Genomic DNA, 15236 nt, shown 5'->3' on the forward strand with positions numbered 1-15236 from the left:
ATGAAGACTGCGCCTGCCCCAGGCAGGCACGCACAGCGCAGGCGCCGGATTTAAGAAGAAACAGCGCTCAGGGGGCGGCGACCATCGCCCCTGAAGAGAAGAGTGACGGCAGTTGGGAGATTCATAGAGGACGATTCGGACCGCCTCCAGGTACATTATCAGGTTTTTGTGGCAAACTTTAAAACGCTTTATTGAGGGATTAACTGAATCAAAAACTAAAAGAGCCACCTTGTTAGACTGCATCATTACTGCTGCACAAGGTGGCTCTTTTAGTTTATAACGGCTGGAGGGGGTGACAGTGGCCCTTTAAGGGCCTTTATAAACGTGCCTTTAGTTAGAGGACTATTTTACTGGAGACAGGATCCCTTTAATTTGGGAGACAGACTCCATTTCCAGGTATTTTGTAATTTATGTACTATGAAATTTCTTGCATGTATTTTTTTCTATACATGGAGAAGCCCATTAATGAGACTCTTCTGGCTATTCTGACACATCCATTTATTTCCCACATTTTCTTAGAACTTCTTGTACTGTTCCTCTGTTTTTCGTTCTGGAAATGAAGTTGACAGCTGGGTGTTACTTTTCTGCTTTAAATAGGATGGTCATCACTGATTTGACAGTCTCAAAGTTTGTGATGACGCACCCTATTGATAATGGTAAAATAACATGGTTATCAGCGTATTCACACATTTAGAGGAATAATAACAGAGAACAGAGAGTTCTATAGAATGGACTATTATTATTTCATGGGCAATGCAAGTATTTAATAAATCAGACATGTTGCCCCTTACCTAAAGGGACTTTATACTTGCAAATAAAGAAGACAACCCCCATGCCATGTCTTAAAGGGAACCTGTCACTCAATTCATGTGGCTCAAACCAAAGGCAGCATGAATCCGAGCCTGGCAGCTCAATTGCAGCCCGGTATATTTTTCTGCGATGAGCCCCAGTGTTTCAGAAAAATCATAGGACCATTAGAATAGACGAAACTAATGTGATGACATCCCTGGCCGAATTGTCTCCACCCTGCTCTAGTTGATTGACAGCTCTCTCCCTTTGTACACACAGAGAGGCCTGTCAATCACGGATCGGAGAGCACTCGGGGGGTACGGCGCTGGACATGTTACGTCTCTCCCTATGGTCCACAACTGACTCTTCTATGTTATCTCTGATATGCAGTTGTACCCCTGAGCTGTGATTTATGCTGCCCATTCATACGGGAAGCTAATACGTATGCTCATTTCCGATCATGGGCATGTAGAAACAGTCTGGTGTTTCACCTGATGAACAACAAAAACGCTCTAGTGTGACGACTTTTAAGTGTGCTCTGTGCAAACAGCAGGTGTGCTTCCAATAACATGATATTCTATGAGCACCGAACAGTTGTATTGATGATCGTTCTGTGTAAACAGGGCAGTAAACAACCGCCAATTGACATGCATGCAGCCGGCAGTCATTGAACAAGAACAGACGAGTCCACAAATACCTTTACATGGCCAGTCCATTCCTCCATTCCTGAGAAGGCGGTGCCCCACCCAGCGCCGCCTCCTCCTGCTTTACTGATATCTTCTATGCTGTGTGACTTAAGACAAAGAAGCTGTCAGTCAAGCAGGAGGAGGCGTCACTTGGTGTGGCATAGAGCTGGAGTGACAGAGGCTTCAGATCTACGGCCTCATTTGCATATCTATTCAAACACTGATTTCTCAGTAATGGAGGCACGGACTGGACATGCAAAGGTATTGCTGGACTTCTCTTTGAAAGAGCTACGTGCCCATATAAATAGATTGGGTGGAGAAATCCTGCTGACAGATTCTCTTTAATGTTCTGGTTACTGGTGTAACCACTACATGTTCCAGCATATCTGCTGCAAATTCCTCCCATAATTAAACTCACACATTAGACTATGGTATATTACAAAAGACATTTGTATTTACATAAATAAAAAGCCAATGCTCACAAAGTAAGACAAAAAGATCGACACTCTCATAACTATAGCTCAGGACACACTATTGCTTGGCCTACGCTCCTCATGTCTGCAAGCTATTCCTCAAACTATCCAGTTTAATGTTGTGCTGTTAATGTCATGTACATATATACATTGCGTGCAATTCCGGCAAAGCTACTTTCAAATCTATCAATTTTAGTGCAAAATAAGTTTTATTATTGGGGTTCCCAGTGCAATGGTGTTAGCACTCCTCAAATTGTGGATCTCCAACTGTTGTGAATAGCAGTGCTACAAGAGCTGGAGCGCCACAGGTAGGAGCATTGCCCTAGCTTACATTCCTTTTCACTACTGATGACATTTGGTCCCTGAGGTCAGAGATCATAGGACAAAGGAGGGGATGTACAATCAGACAGAACCTTTAAAGGGATATTCCCATCTCCAAGACCCTACCCCAATATGTAGCAGGTGTAACAATAATATTAGCAAATAGGTCCGATTAGAAATGTAGTATAGTTCTTCTGATTCGCTATGTTGCTTACCCCATGTGCAGGGCATTGCAGTAGCTTAGTTTTCCATGGTTACGACCACTGACATAGTGACAGTTAGTTTACTTTAGTGGTCATAACCATGGATACCTAAGCTATTACAATGCACTGCACATGAGGTAGGCGACATAGTGAATCAGAAGAACTATGCTTCATTTCCAATTGAACGTATTTGCCAAGAGTATTATTAACACACCTACTACATATTGAGATAGGATCTTGGAGATGGGAATACTCCTTTAAGCACTACGAACATTAAGGGAACCTGTCATCAGGATTTACCCCTGCAAGGTATTATGAATGCTTTATCAGCCTCCTAATACTCTCCTTAATTATGCTTGTATTAGCCCTAAATGCAAAATGTACATGCTTAAAAACTACGTTTAATTGTTCCTGCTCTCCCTGCCTTGTACGGGACCACTGTCAATCAATGCTACTGCTCAGGGAGTGTATGCCCAAAGCTTCTGCTGACATCCAGGCGTGTGCGGGGAGAGCAGGGAGGAAGGGACAGTAGTTTCTGAGGCTTCGGGGACCTGACAGGTTACCTTTAAAGAATTCACTCTTTTTACAATATTTATGTGCTATGACAGTTATAGGCATGTGGATAACATGGCCTGACCGGAAGTGTTGTCACAGGGACCTAATAGTACGGGGTGGGATTAGAGAAGCTTCATGATTTGGGTCTGTAACTTCAGTAATCATTGTTTTGTTTATTTTCAGGGCCTCTTATATGTAGAGATCTTTTACTTGGATGTTAATTGCAGTGTTTTATGTCATTCTGTCTCATAGGAACATAGAACATATACTGCACACCAGGGAGGACATTTTGACCTTTTTTTTAATCTAAGTATATATGGACACAGGTAATTAAACAGGATTTAAAAATTGCTGCTTCCTTCCAGGAACAACGCCCTGTCCATGGATTGTATTTGGTGTCGTAGCCCAGCCACAGCTCCATGGGAGTGAATAGGACTGTGCTGCAATCCAATACGACCTATGGACAGTCCTGTCACTGTTGTGGAAGAAGGCAGCCATGTTTTTATAATTTGGTGCAAAACAGCTATAAGCAGCGTTCACACGTTCAGTATTTGGTGAGTTTATTACCTCAGTATCTGTAAGCCAAAACCAGGAGTGGAACAGTCAGAGGAAAAGTATAATAGAAACACGTCACCACTTCTGCATTTATCACCCACTCCTGGTTTTCGCTTACAAATACTGAGGTAAAATACTGACCAAATATTGAATATATGAACGTGGCCACCTCAGAGGGGACCCTAGAAGGAGATTATAGGTCTCAGGGGCTGACTACTAATCAGCTATTTGTTATCATGATCTCAATGCTAGGAATATACCTTATTAGTCAGTTTTCCCTACAGAGACTGTACCAGATACAGCTGTCGGCCGAGGGTTTTGCTTATGTACAAGGCTTTTACTTTTATGTGTCTATGCAAGAAGCTGTCTGACTTTTACATTTATTTGCCATTTAAGGGAGACGTGGTTGGTATCTTTGGCTTGTGCTGGTGATGCTCAGGCTCAGCGCTGAAATTCTCTGCACACATTCCACTGCAGTATAGAGACTTATAATATACAAATCCCAGCCTGCCCTCTCTCCAGCCTGCCATAAATCCTGACACTTTATTGGATCTGGTCCTTTTTATATTCTGTATAAATCAGAGGGGCGATGCCAGTGAAGTAAGATTAGTTGCCTGGTTTAGTGCAAATCAGTCTCATGAGGTATCATGCTGCTGTGTGTACGAAAGCTGATGGCTTCCAGAGGCCGTACTGGTGATACAATTCAGTGGACACGTCTTATATTTGCTTTGGCATCTCTGCTCCTTACTGGCATTGAGGCACAGTTGTGTCCTCGAGTTTAGCTTTGATAGGGCAATATACAGATGCTCTAGTTCAAATGTCATCTTATCCCAATGACAATTTCTCTTTAAAGAGGATGTGTGAATAATAAAAAAAAATGCCCCCCCCCAGGAAACAGTGCCGCTCAAGTCAATAGGCTGCACATGGTATTGCAGGTTAGTTACTTTAAAATGTATGCAGCTGAACTATTACAATACACGCAGCCTGTCCTATAGCTAGGGAGGCATTAATAAATGAAATGCGTGACCAGCAGCCAAAAAGACCAACGAATATTTTTATAATACCTAGCTAATTATAAGCACAATGTAAAGAAAGTATTATATATATATTTTTTAGATTTTAGCCATAGGTTGAAAATGGCAGAAATGATCTTGTGATCGGTGGTGTGTAGGGTAAGGAGGGGTGCAGTACTGAAATCAGATACTTATTGCCGTCCCTATCTAGAGGTTTCAAAGGCCTCACACCTCCTAAAAAGACCACTTACAAAGCTTATACTTTTATGAGTCTATTTAAGAAGCTATCTGACTTTTACATTTATTTGGCTAGGGCAGAAGTATAAATGGCACCCGATAGGTGCGGGGCATCGTTCTGTTGCCAAATTTGTATGGGAACCAGAAATTCCCAAATATTGCTCTGATCATGAGCTAAGCGACTCATCATAATCTTTCCTGTGGAGTGCCCTGGCTTTACGTATCTTTGTGTTTTTTAGTGTTTGCTTCTCCTTCTTTATTGTTGTTTTTCCATGACTTAGGCTGTGTAATATATAATTGAGATTGGTGCCATAGTCTTCAGCACATCTAACTCGTCCTGTTGTCTGCAGGTTTTCTACATCATCCCCTGTTCTAATACTGGAATACAAAACATTTTCTTCTAGAGGGTCATTTGGGTCATTGTAGTGCATTGTCCTCTCTGGAACTATAGTTCCTTTTGCTACTAGAGCTTTCACTACATTTTTGACTGTTCTATGAACTTATAAAAACACTTTAGTTAGATCTTTCTATAACGATAGGCTATTACAGATTAATTAATGATTGAACTAGCTGTACAAAATACTGCAAGAGTTTACAAAACCAAAAATACAAGTTATCCAGATGGGCAGGATTGTCACCGCTCCACTATGGTGCCATCTTTACGAGTGTCTGTTACTTTAATACCTTTTCTATACTGTCAAGTCCCCTTTAATCAGTCTGGATGACTTACTGCTGATTGCCGAGCTGGGGGTCACTTTCAGTTTGTAAGCACTTCCGGGAGGGTATGCAATGGAAAGTCGGTGACCACCAGCCCCGCTAGCCCTCCGCTCATCATTAGTCTGTCGCTGCAAAAGAAAATGATTTGTCCTCTCATGTTCTCTGTTGGACCAGTTATCCCTCTCGTATGCTGGTGGTGGACTAGGTCCTAGGCCATCCCGGGAGCGACATTTTCCTTTCACCAGAATGTGTAGCAGTTCCGATAGACTAAGAACTGCAGAGATTATCCCGACCACAAAGTAGAATTGAAGAAAGATTGTCTTCTCTGTTGGTCTGGATACAAAACAGTCCACTGTGTTTGGGCAGGGAGGACGCACACAAGCATACTCCGGGGATACTTTAAACCCATAGAGAAGCCACTGCCCCACCAGAAAACCCACCTCTGCCATTATCCTCATCACCACATTGATGATGTAGAAGGTCCGTATGTGGCGTCCCCGCTGCTCAGACTTTAACTTGGATCTTATGCTGGTCTGCTGACCATGCTGAGCTGCTTCTTCTGCATCTCTTCCTATTTTGGCATTTTGGTGCATGGAGTATATGACAAAAAGCACCGCTGGAGCCGATAGCAACACAATGTGGAAGACCCAGAAGCGGTAGTGTGAGATGGGAAAAGCTTGGTCATAGCACACCTGCCGACAACCGGGCTGCAAAGTGTTACACACAAATTCCTCTTGTTCATCTTCAAACATATCGCTGCCCACCGTCGCCAGAATCAGTATGCGGAAAATCAGCATCACCACCAGCCAGAATCGTCCCACCATGGGAGAGTGCTCCTGCACTGCATCTAACAATGAGCTCAGGAAGCCCCACTCCCCCATTTCGCCTTTGGTTCTGTAATTTTGTTCTGGATAGGACAAAATGACATAATGAGTATTAAAAATATAATTTATAATATTAAAATAAATATAATTATGCAATCTAAAAATCAAAGGATTCATTAGACCAATCCCGAATAGCTGAATTGCTATTTGGAATATTTAACATTTTTTTTCCCCATTCTTAAATTTTAAAATATTGTATTATTATTATTATTATTATTATTATTATTATTATTATTATTTATAAAGACAATATTTTCTTTTCTATATTTCTTAAGCTTTAATTACATGAAACCTAAACTGATTTACCATTCCAAATGTATCTATTTTCCATATTTTAATAATTATAATAATAATAATAATCAATATCTTCATTATCTTTTGCAATTAAAGTAATATGATCCAAATCACGATTTTATCAGGATGAAGGACGAAGTTAAGTTTCCCAGCTGAACATACTTATGTGTAGATAACACAAAATGCTATAAATGTTATTCAGTCCTTGGATAATAAGGAAAGCAATTATTTCATCCATAGTATGAACATTTATATTTTTATTATAATTTTTTCAAGATTTTAAATGGAAATTATAGAGAAACAGTGTGTGTCATGTTAGGTGAACACAATCATCGAATATAGCACCCACTGCATATCATTTTCAGACTGTTACCATCATTGTTTCCAAGTTCTAAAATACATTTCCCTTCATATCACCACACATGATGTGAATAAATTATCAAAAAGATTAAAATAAATGATGTGCGTTAGTCTGCATGAAGGTTGGGAGTATGTACAAAAATGCTATCAAATAAAAAAAAAAAGTTTGATCATTTTACACTATTTACTATATATTAGAATATCCATATAATATTGTATAAAATGTGGCATCATTTTGTGTTTTTTTCTGTCTCAAGCATTTCCAGTAAAAAGCTTTCCATAAATGCTCATTTTTGCATTCTGTTCTAATACTTCATTTCAAAGCCGAAATGTAATAAAGCGTTAATTTTTGTACATACCCCAAGATATATTTTCATTTGTGTTTGGGGCCGATACATTTAATTGTATCCCGATCAATTCTTATGCATGTAAAGTACATATACCTTGTCTGGCTTGCATGGAGATCTATTATAAAGACTATACATACAGAGATACAAAACAGAATAGAATTAGTTAAGACCCTGAACTTTATGACAACGGTCACAAAGAATTTCTTTGTAGGACATAATTCATATCATCATTTTAGGTACTCATTTTTTCTTTACTCTAAATAAAATCCTTTCCGCACATGACACAATTTATCGGCTCTGAATTCAAATTTACCGTAAGTTTATACATCTTTGTATATTTTGCATAAGGTGCCACATTATACAAGCTGTTCTTACTGGACTGTATTTACACTTGTGTTTCCAAGTGATGAACTTACATGCTGTTGACTGTCCCGATAATGGTTATCCACATCCCTGCTTGTGGATGCAACAGGTGATTCTTAGCTGATCGCCGTGGCTTCGGATGGGTTAATGTTGTAGTTGTGCACTCACACTCTCCCACTCTCCCAGACTGATACAAGATAAGAGAGTCTACATTTAGCGCATACCTCTCAACTGTCTTGCTGAGGCATCAGGGACAGCTTTATCCACCCTTCACAGGGTGGGGACACTGGTGACTAAACTGTGGAGAAAAAAATGTTTGAAATTGGAAGGTGAATGGTTAATTGGAGCAGCATACTCAGTCTATAGTAAATATAATAAGATAGAGCCTGGGACCTCCACCTAAAAGAGGCACCTAACTCTCATGTTTATCTCAGACACAATGCCTGATATACAGACGTACATACACCTCATCTCCTCCTAATACACAAACACCAACATACATACCTCTCAGATCCCTCTAATATACAGATGTACATACCGCTCATCTCCACATAAGGGTGCAGTCAGACTGCTGTATAAATCAGACCTAGATCGGACCGCAATGCACGGACTGGACGGCGGCACTCCCGACCCGAGGGTAACAGCTGCATAGAAATATATGAATACATTTATGATCTTAGTCCGATTTACATGGCCGTCTGACTTTGCCCTAATACAGACACCAACATGCATACCTCTCACCTCCTTCTAAAACACAGACACCAACATACATACCTACACCTAATACACAGACAGCAACATGCATACTTCTCTCTTCCATCTGATACACAGAAACCTCTCACCTCCTCCCAATACACAGACACCAACATACATACCTCTCACCTCCTTCTAAAACAGACACCAACATACATACCTACACCTAATACACAGACAGAAATACTTGTCTCTTCCATCTGATACACAGAAACCTCTCAACTCTTACCATTACAAAAACACCAACATACATACCTCACACCTTCATCTAACACACAAAGACCAACATACATACCTACACCTAATACACAGACACCAACATACATACCTCTCACCTTCACCTAATGCAGACAGCAACATACGTACTTCTGTCTTCAATCTGATTCACAGAAACCTCTCACCTCCTCCCAATACACAGATGCCAACATACATACCTCTCACCTGCACCTGATACAAAGACACCAACATATATGCCTCTCACGTACTTCTAATACACAGACACCAATACACATAATTCTCTCCTCCATTTGATACACAGAAAACTCTCACCTCCTCCCAATACACAGACACCAACAAACATACCTCCACCTAATAGACACCAACATACATACCTCTCGCTTCCATCTGATACACGGAAACAATCCTATATACCTCTCACCTTCACCTGATACACAGACAACAACATACATACCTCTCACCTCCACATAATACACATACACCAACATACATACCTCTCACCTCCACATAGCACACATACACCAACATACATACCTCTCACCTCCACATAACACACATACAACATGCATACTTCTCACCTCCACATAATACACATACCCCAACATGCATACTTCTCACCTCCACATAACACACATACAACATGCATACTTCTCACCTCCACATAACACACATACACCAACATACATACCTGTCACCTCCACATAACACACATACACCAACATGCATACTTCTCACCTTCACATAATACACATACACCAACATGCATACTTCTCACCTCCACATAACACACATACACTAACATGCATACTTCTCACCTCCACATAATACACATACACTAACATGCATACTTCTCACATAATACACATACACTAACATGCATACTTCTCACCTCCACATAACACACATACACTAACATGCATACTTCTCACCTCCACATAACACATACACTAACATGCATACTTCGCACCCCCACATAACACACATACACCAACATGCATTCTTCTCACCTCCACATAACACACATACACCAACATACATACCTCTCACCTCCACATAACACACATACACTAACATGCATACTTCTCACCCCCACATAACACACATACACCAACATGCATACTTCTCACCTCCACATAATACACATACACCAACATGCATACTTCTCACCTCCACATAACACACATACACTAACATGCATACTTCTCACCCCCACATAACACACATACACCAACATGCATTCTTCTCACCTCCACATAACACACATACACCAACATACATACCTCTCACCTCCACATAACACACATACACCAACATGCAAACTTCTCACCTCCACATAATACACATACACCAACATGCATACTTCTCACCCCCACATAACACACATACACCAACATGTATACTTCTCACCTCCACATAACACACATACACTAACATGCATACTTCTCACCTCCACATAACACACATACAACAACATACATACCTCTCACCTCCACATAACACACATACACCAACATGCAAACTTCTCACCTCCACATAATACCCATACACCAACATGCATACTTCTCACCCCCACATAACACACATACACCAACATGCATACTTCTCACCTCCACATAACACACATACACTAACATGCATACCTCTCACCTCCACATAACACACATACACCAACATGCATACTTCTCACCTCCACATAACACACATACACTAACATGCATACTTCTCACCTCCACATAACACACATACAACAACATGCATTCCTCTTATGGTTAATATATAGCCACTGTGATACATACCGCAAGTCTAGTACACAACCACCAAAATACAGGACACTCATACTTATCTGCCATTTTTATTTAACTGCCCCAACACAAATACCACTAACCAACTAGTAATATCCTAGTATCAAGATACATATTTCTCACTTCCCCCTCATACACAGCCACTAGCATTCATAAATGGGTATCTCTTCCTATTGCAAACATATCAAGTGAGATATATACCCTACTCTCCCCAATACACATATACACATAGACATAAATATACATATCCCTTCATACTTCCTAATGCAATTACATCAATGTACATATCTCTAAAGTCAAATTTCAAAAGCAGGGTTCCCTGAAATGCCGGCAGGGCTGCCCCTAAGAACATCAGATTTGTCAAAGATGTCTGACCTGCGGGCAAGCAATGTAGTAAATGCTTGTGTGAATATATGGTTGGGCAAAACAAATAGTGTGGTTTACGTGCTCCTAAACTAAGCATGTTCTCTCTGGGGTAGGAATGTACATTCACACAGTAAATTATGGACTATACTGTATTATGTACTAAAAACATTTGCAGGGTCCTAATACACACATAACAATCCCAACATATGACCAAGATAGGAAGGAGATAAGGACATGTGTGTAATAGATACCAAGACACAATCATGTCCTAATTTCCTAATATACATACACCAATATTAACTATCAAAGTTAGAATTTAAGTATTCCCATAAGGAGGGGATTCCTAGTTGTAAGGAGGTCTTCAGATTACAGGTTGGGTGGGGTATTGCATTGCCAGCAAACAAGAAGTACAGAACACACTGGTTCTGTACAAGTCCTTCAGGGATGCCCTAATAATATTGATTATTAATGATAAGAAAAATAAAAAACCTATGGATCCTCCTCTTCATAGTGTAAGATTACATTACTTTAATTCTGTGGGAAAAGCCAAAGGTATACAAAGGCAGAATGTTTGCATCTGTGTAACCTGTAGTTTAGTATAGTAGTTTATATATATAGTTTGTAGGCTGTCAAGTAAAATTATATTTATCTCCTCCATTACATCAACAACATTGATGTCCTCTTTTCATACCCAGTCAGCAAGATACATACATGTCGCCTTCTCATATATTTACATACATATCTCCTCCTACTACATAGACACCAAGATACATTCATATCCACTTCTATTACATATATGCTAATATACATACATGTCCCCTTATCCTAACGCACATATATTTACATACATGTCTACTCCAAATACACAGACACCCAGATACATTCATATCCACTGCTAATACACATACATTATTATACATACACGTCTCCTCCTAATTCAGACATATTTTTAGACATACACGTCTCCTCCTAATACGCATAATTATACATATGTCTCTTCCTAATACACATACATTATTATACATACGTGTCTTCTTAATACACATACATTATTATACATACATTTCACCTTCTCCTAATACACATTCATTATTATACATGTCTTCTAATACACATACATTATTATACATACGTCTCTTCCTAATACACATACACCATGTCTCCTCCTAGTACACGTTCATTATTATACATTAATGTCTCCTCCTAATACAGATTCTGTACATTATACATACTTGTCACCTTCTCCTAATACACATACCGGTATATTATTATACATGTCTCCTTCTAATACACATCCATTATTATACATACGTCACATTCTCCTACTACACATACTGTACATGTCTCCTAATGCACACACAGTATTATTCATACATGTCACCTTTTAATACACATATATCATTATACATGTCTTCTCCTAATACACATAGATTATTATACATACATGTCTCCTCCTAATACACATACATTATACATACGTCTCCTCCTAATACATATACACTGTTATACATACATATCTCTTCTTAATACACATATATTATACATACATGTCACATTCTCTTAATACACATACGTTATTATACATACATTTCGTCTTCTCCTAATACACATACTTTACTACACATACATATCTTCTCTCCTAATACACATATATTATTATACACGTCTTCTCCAAATACACATAGATTATCATACATTCATATCTCTCCTAATACACATACATTATTATACGTCACCTTCTCCCAATACAAACATCAGAATAAGCAACAGCCACCAGTCCACCTCAAAATATAATAGCACAAAATATATAATATACATTTTACTTGTACCTAACACAAAGTACACGAGTGTATATAGAGAAGTATATACTGCTATCTCCCTTCTAATACACAAACACTCAATGTGAAGTCAAGGCACCACTAGTCCTCTCTGACAGACATCAAGATGCATTTCATAGCGACACATGAATAGTAACTCTCTTCTAGTACACATATCCTCCTAGTACACATATCCTCCTAGTACACACATCCTCCTAGTACACATATCCTCCTAGTACACATATCCTCCTAGTACACATATCCTCCTAGTACACACATTCTCCTAGTACACATATCCTCCTAGTACACAAATCCTCCTAGTACACACATTCTCCTAGTACACATATCCTCCTAGTACACATATCCTCCTAGTACACACATCCTCCTAGTACACACATTCCGCTAGTACACATATCCTTCTAGTTCACATATCCTCCTAGTACACCCATTCTCCTAGTACACATATCCTCCTACTACACATATCCTCCTAGTACACACATTCTCCTAGTACACATATCCTCCTAGTACACAAATCCTCCTAGTACACACATTCTCCTAGTACACATATCCTCCTAGTACACATATCCTCCTAGTACACACATCCTCCTAGTACACACATTCCGCTAGTACACATATCCTTCTAGTTCACATATCCTCCTAGTACACCCATTCTCCTAGTACACATATCCTCCTACTACACATATCCTCCTAGTACACACATTCTCCTAGTACACATATCCTCCTAGTACACAAATCCTCCTAGTACACACATTCTCCTAGTACACATATCCTCCTAGTACACATATCCTCCTAGTACACACATCCTCCTAGTACACACATTCCGCTAGTACACATATCCTTCTAGTTCACATATCCTCCTAGTACACCCATTCCCCTAATACACATATCCTCCTAGTACACACATTCTCCTAGTGCACATATCCTCCTAGTACACATATCCTCCTAGTACACCCATTCTCCTAATACACATATCCTCCTAGTACACACATTCTCCTAGTGCACATATCCTCCTAGTGCACATATCCTCCTAGTACACATATCCTCCTAGTACACCCATTCTCCTAATACACATATCCTCCTAGTACACACATTCTCCTTGTACACATATCCTCCTAGTACACACATTCTCCTAGTACACCCATTCTCCTAATACACATATCCTTCTAGTACACCCATTCTCCTCATACACATATCCTCCTAGTACACATATCCTCCTAGTACACATATCCTCCTAGTACACATATCCTCCTAGTACACATATCACCTACATCTCATCTACTACAGACCTCAATGCTTACACCCCAATCCCTCCTCATACACAGCACAAACACCACTCCATATATCACCACAACTTGTGCACAATATATGATATATAACCCTATTAATAGTACATTTAGCACAATACGTGTAAAGTGCCATGGAATAAATGGTGCTATAATAATAAATAACAATTATAACATATCCCAATATATTCCCAACCTCCTCTGCTGGTTCCAGCTTCACACAATCAGGATTTACCTGCATATTAGCGAATACGTTTCTTGGAAGAAACCTTTTCCTTCCCGGCAGAGCACAATAATAGCCTGGACTGTGGAGCTCTCTGTGCAACTTTCACTTTATTTTCCCTGGACAGTATCAGGATGAAGAGATATTTAGGCTCTGCCAGACCCCACCTCCCTTAAAGGGAAATCTTACTATGTGCATACGAGCTTCATACTGGAACTCCTCTGGATGTCAAACTACAAGTGTTTGCAATATGGCTGGGCGTTCAGGGCGTTCATTCTTCAACCCAATGACTCTCAGATATACACTTGTGCCTACATAGATAAACTTTCTTTCCTCGCTCAAAAATAATACAAATTTTTCATCGCATAAAAAAAAATAAAAGCGGACACCTTAGTGGTTCACTATAGTAAGGACAAGCTTGGATGAATATATTCCAGATTGGCAGCTATCCTGCTTATAAAGTGTGCCTACCTCCTTCCGCAGAGGCAGACATGGACTGTGCTGCATATTGCTCCTGTATAATAACTGTGTACTCCTTCTACTCTACTCCTTTGCACACCAGACCTCACCTTGTCTTTAGTGTTTCAGGAAGAGGAAGCAGCTACCTGCAACTCTAGGTCAGTGACATTACCTCTCACCTAGTCATCCAAAGTGTCTTCTGCCTTCAGCTCTACTTGGCAGTCAATTAGCGATATGGCTGGTATATAAGCGAATGGAAGGAACTGTTCGTTATCAGATTTCGAGAAGCCAAAGTTAGTAGACTTTGCCTCTTCTGAGAAAAAGAGGACTTAACTCTATAGCGCCACCTGTTGGAAGCAGCGATCCTACAAGTCACAATCAACCCTTTAACGAGTCGTGCAATATGACTTAGGATAAAAGCCAAATCAGTATCTCAATTCGCAGACACGATGTTTCAGGCTGTTGGAGATATGTT

At 39.8% G+C, this 15236-nt stretch overlaps 1 protein-coding gene across 9 annotated transcripts; it reads right to left on the bottom strand.

Moving 5' to 3' along the window:
- Positions 1-2653: 2653 nt before the first annotated feature.
- GJD3 (gap junction protein delta 3) lies at positions 2654-14808 on the bottom strand. 9 transcript variants are annotated; one of them, XM_077252402.1, is made up of 5 exons: positions 14315-14757; positions 8339-8444; positions 8025-8098; positions 7531-7564; positions 2654-6456 (listed from the first exon to the last, which is right to left on the bottom strand). In XM_077252402.1, exons 4-5 carry the CDS (start codon positions 7544-7546, stop codon positions 5522-5524), a joined length of 951 nt encoding a protein of 316 aa, XP_077108517.1. In that variant the 5' UTR covers positions 7547-7564; positions 8025-8098; positions 8339-8444; positions 14315-14757; the 3' UTR covers positions 2654-5521. The 9 variants fall into 9 exon arrangements, with proteins under 9 accessions (XP_077108517.1, XP_077108514.1, XP_077108515.1 ...); XM_077252399.1 differs by having other exon boundaries at positions 7854-8098; XM_077252400.1 differs by lacking the exons at positions 8339-8444; positions 14315-14757 and adding an exon at positions 14774-14808 and having other exon boundaries at positions 7854-8098.
- Positions 14809-15236: the final 428 nt, after the last annotated feature.

The sequence above is a fragment of the Ranitomeya variabilis genome, chromosome 4, assembly GCF_051348905.1.
Source record: "Ranitomeya variabilis isolate aRanVar5 chromosome 4, aRanVar5.hap1, whole genome shotgun sequence".
Classification (NCBI taxonomy): Eukaryota; Metazoa; Chordata; class Amphibia; order Anura; family Dendrobatidae; genus Ranitomeya; species Ranitomeya variabilis.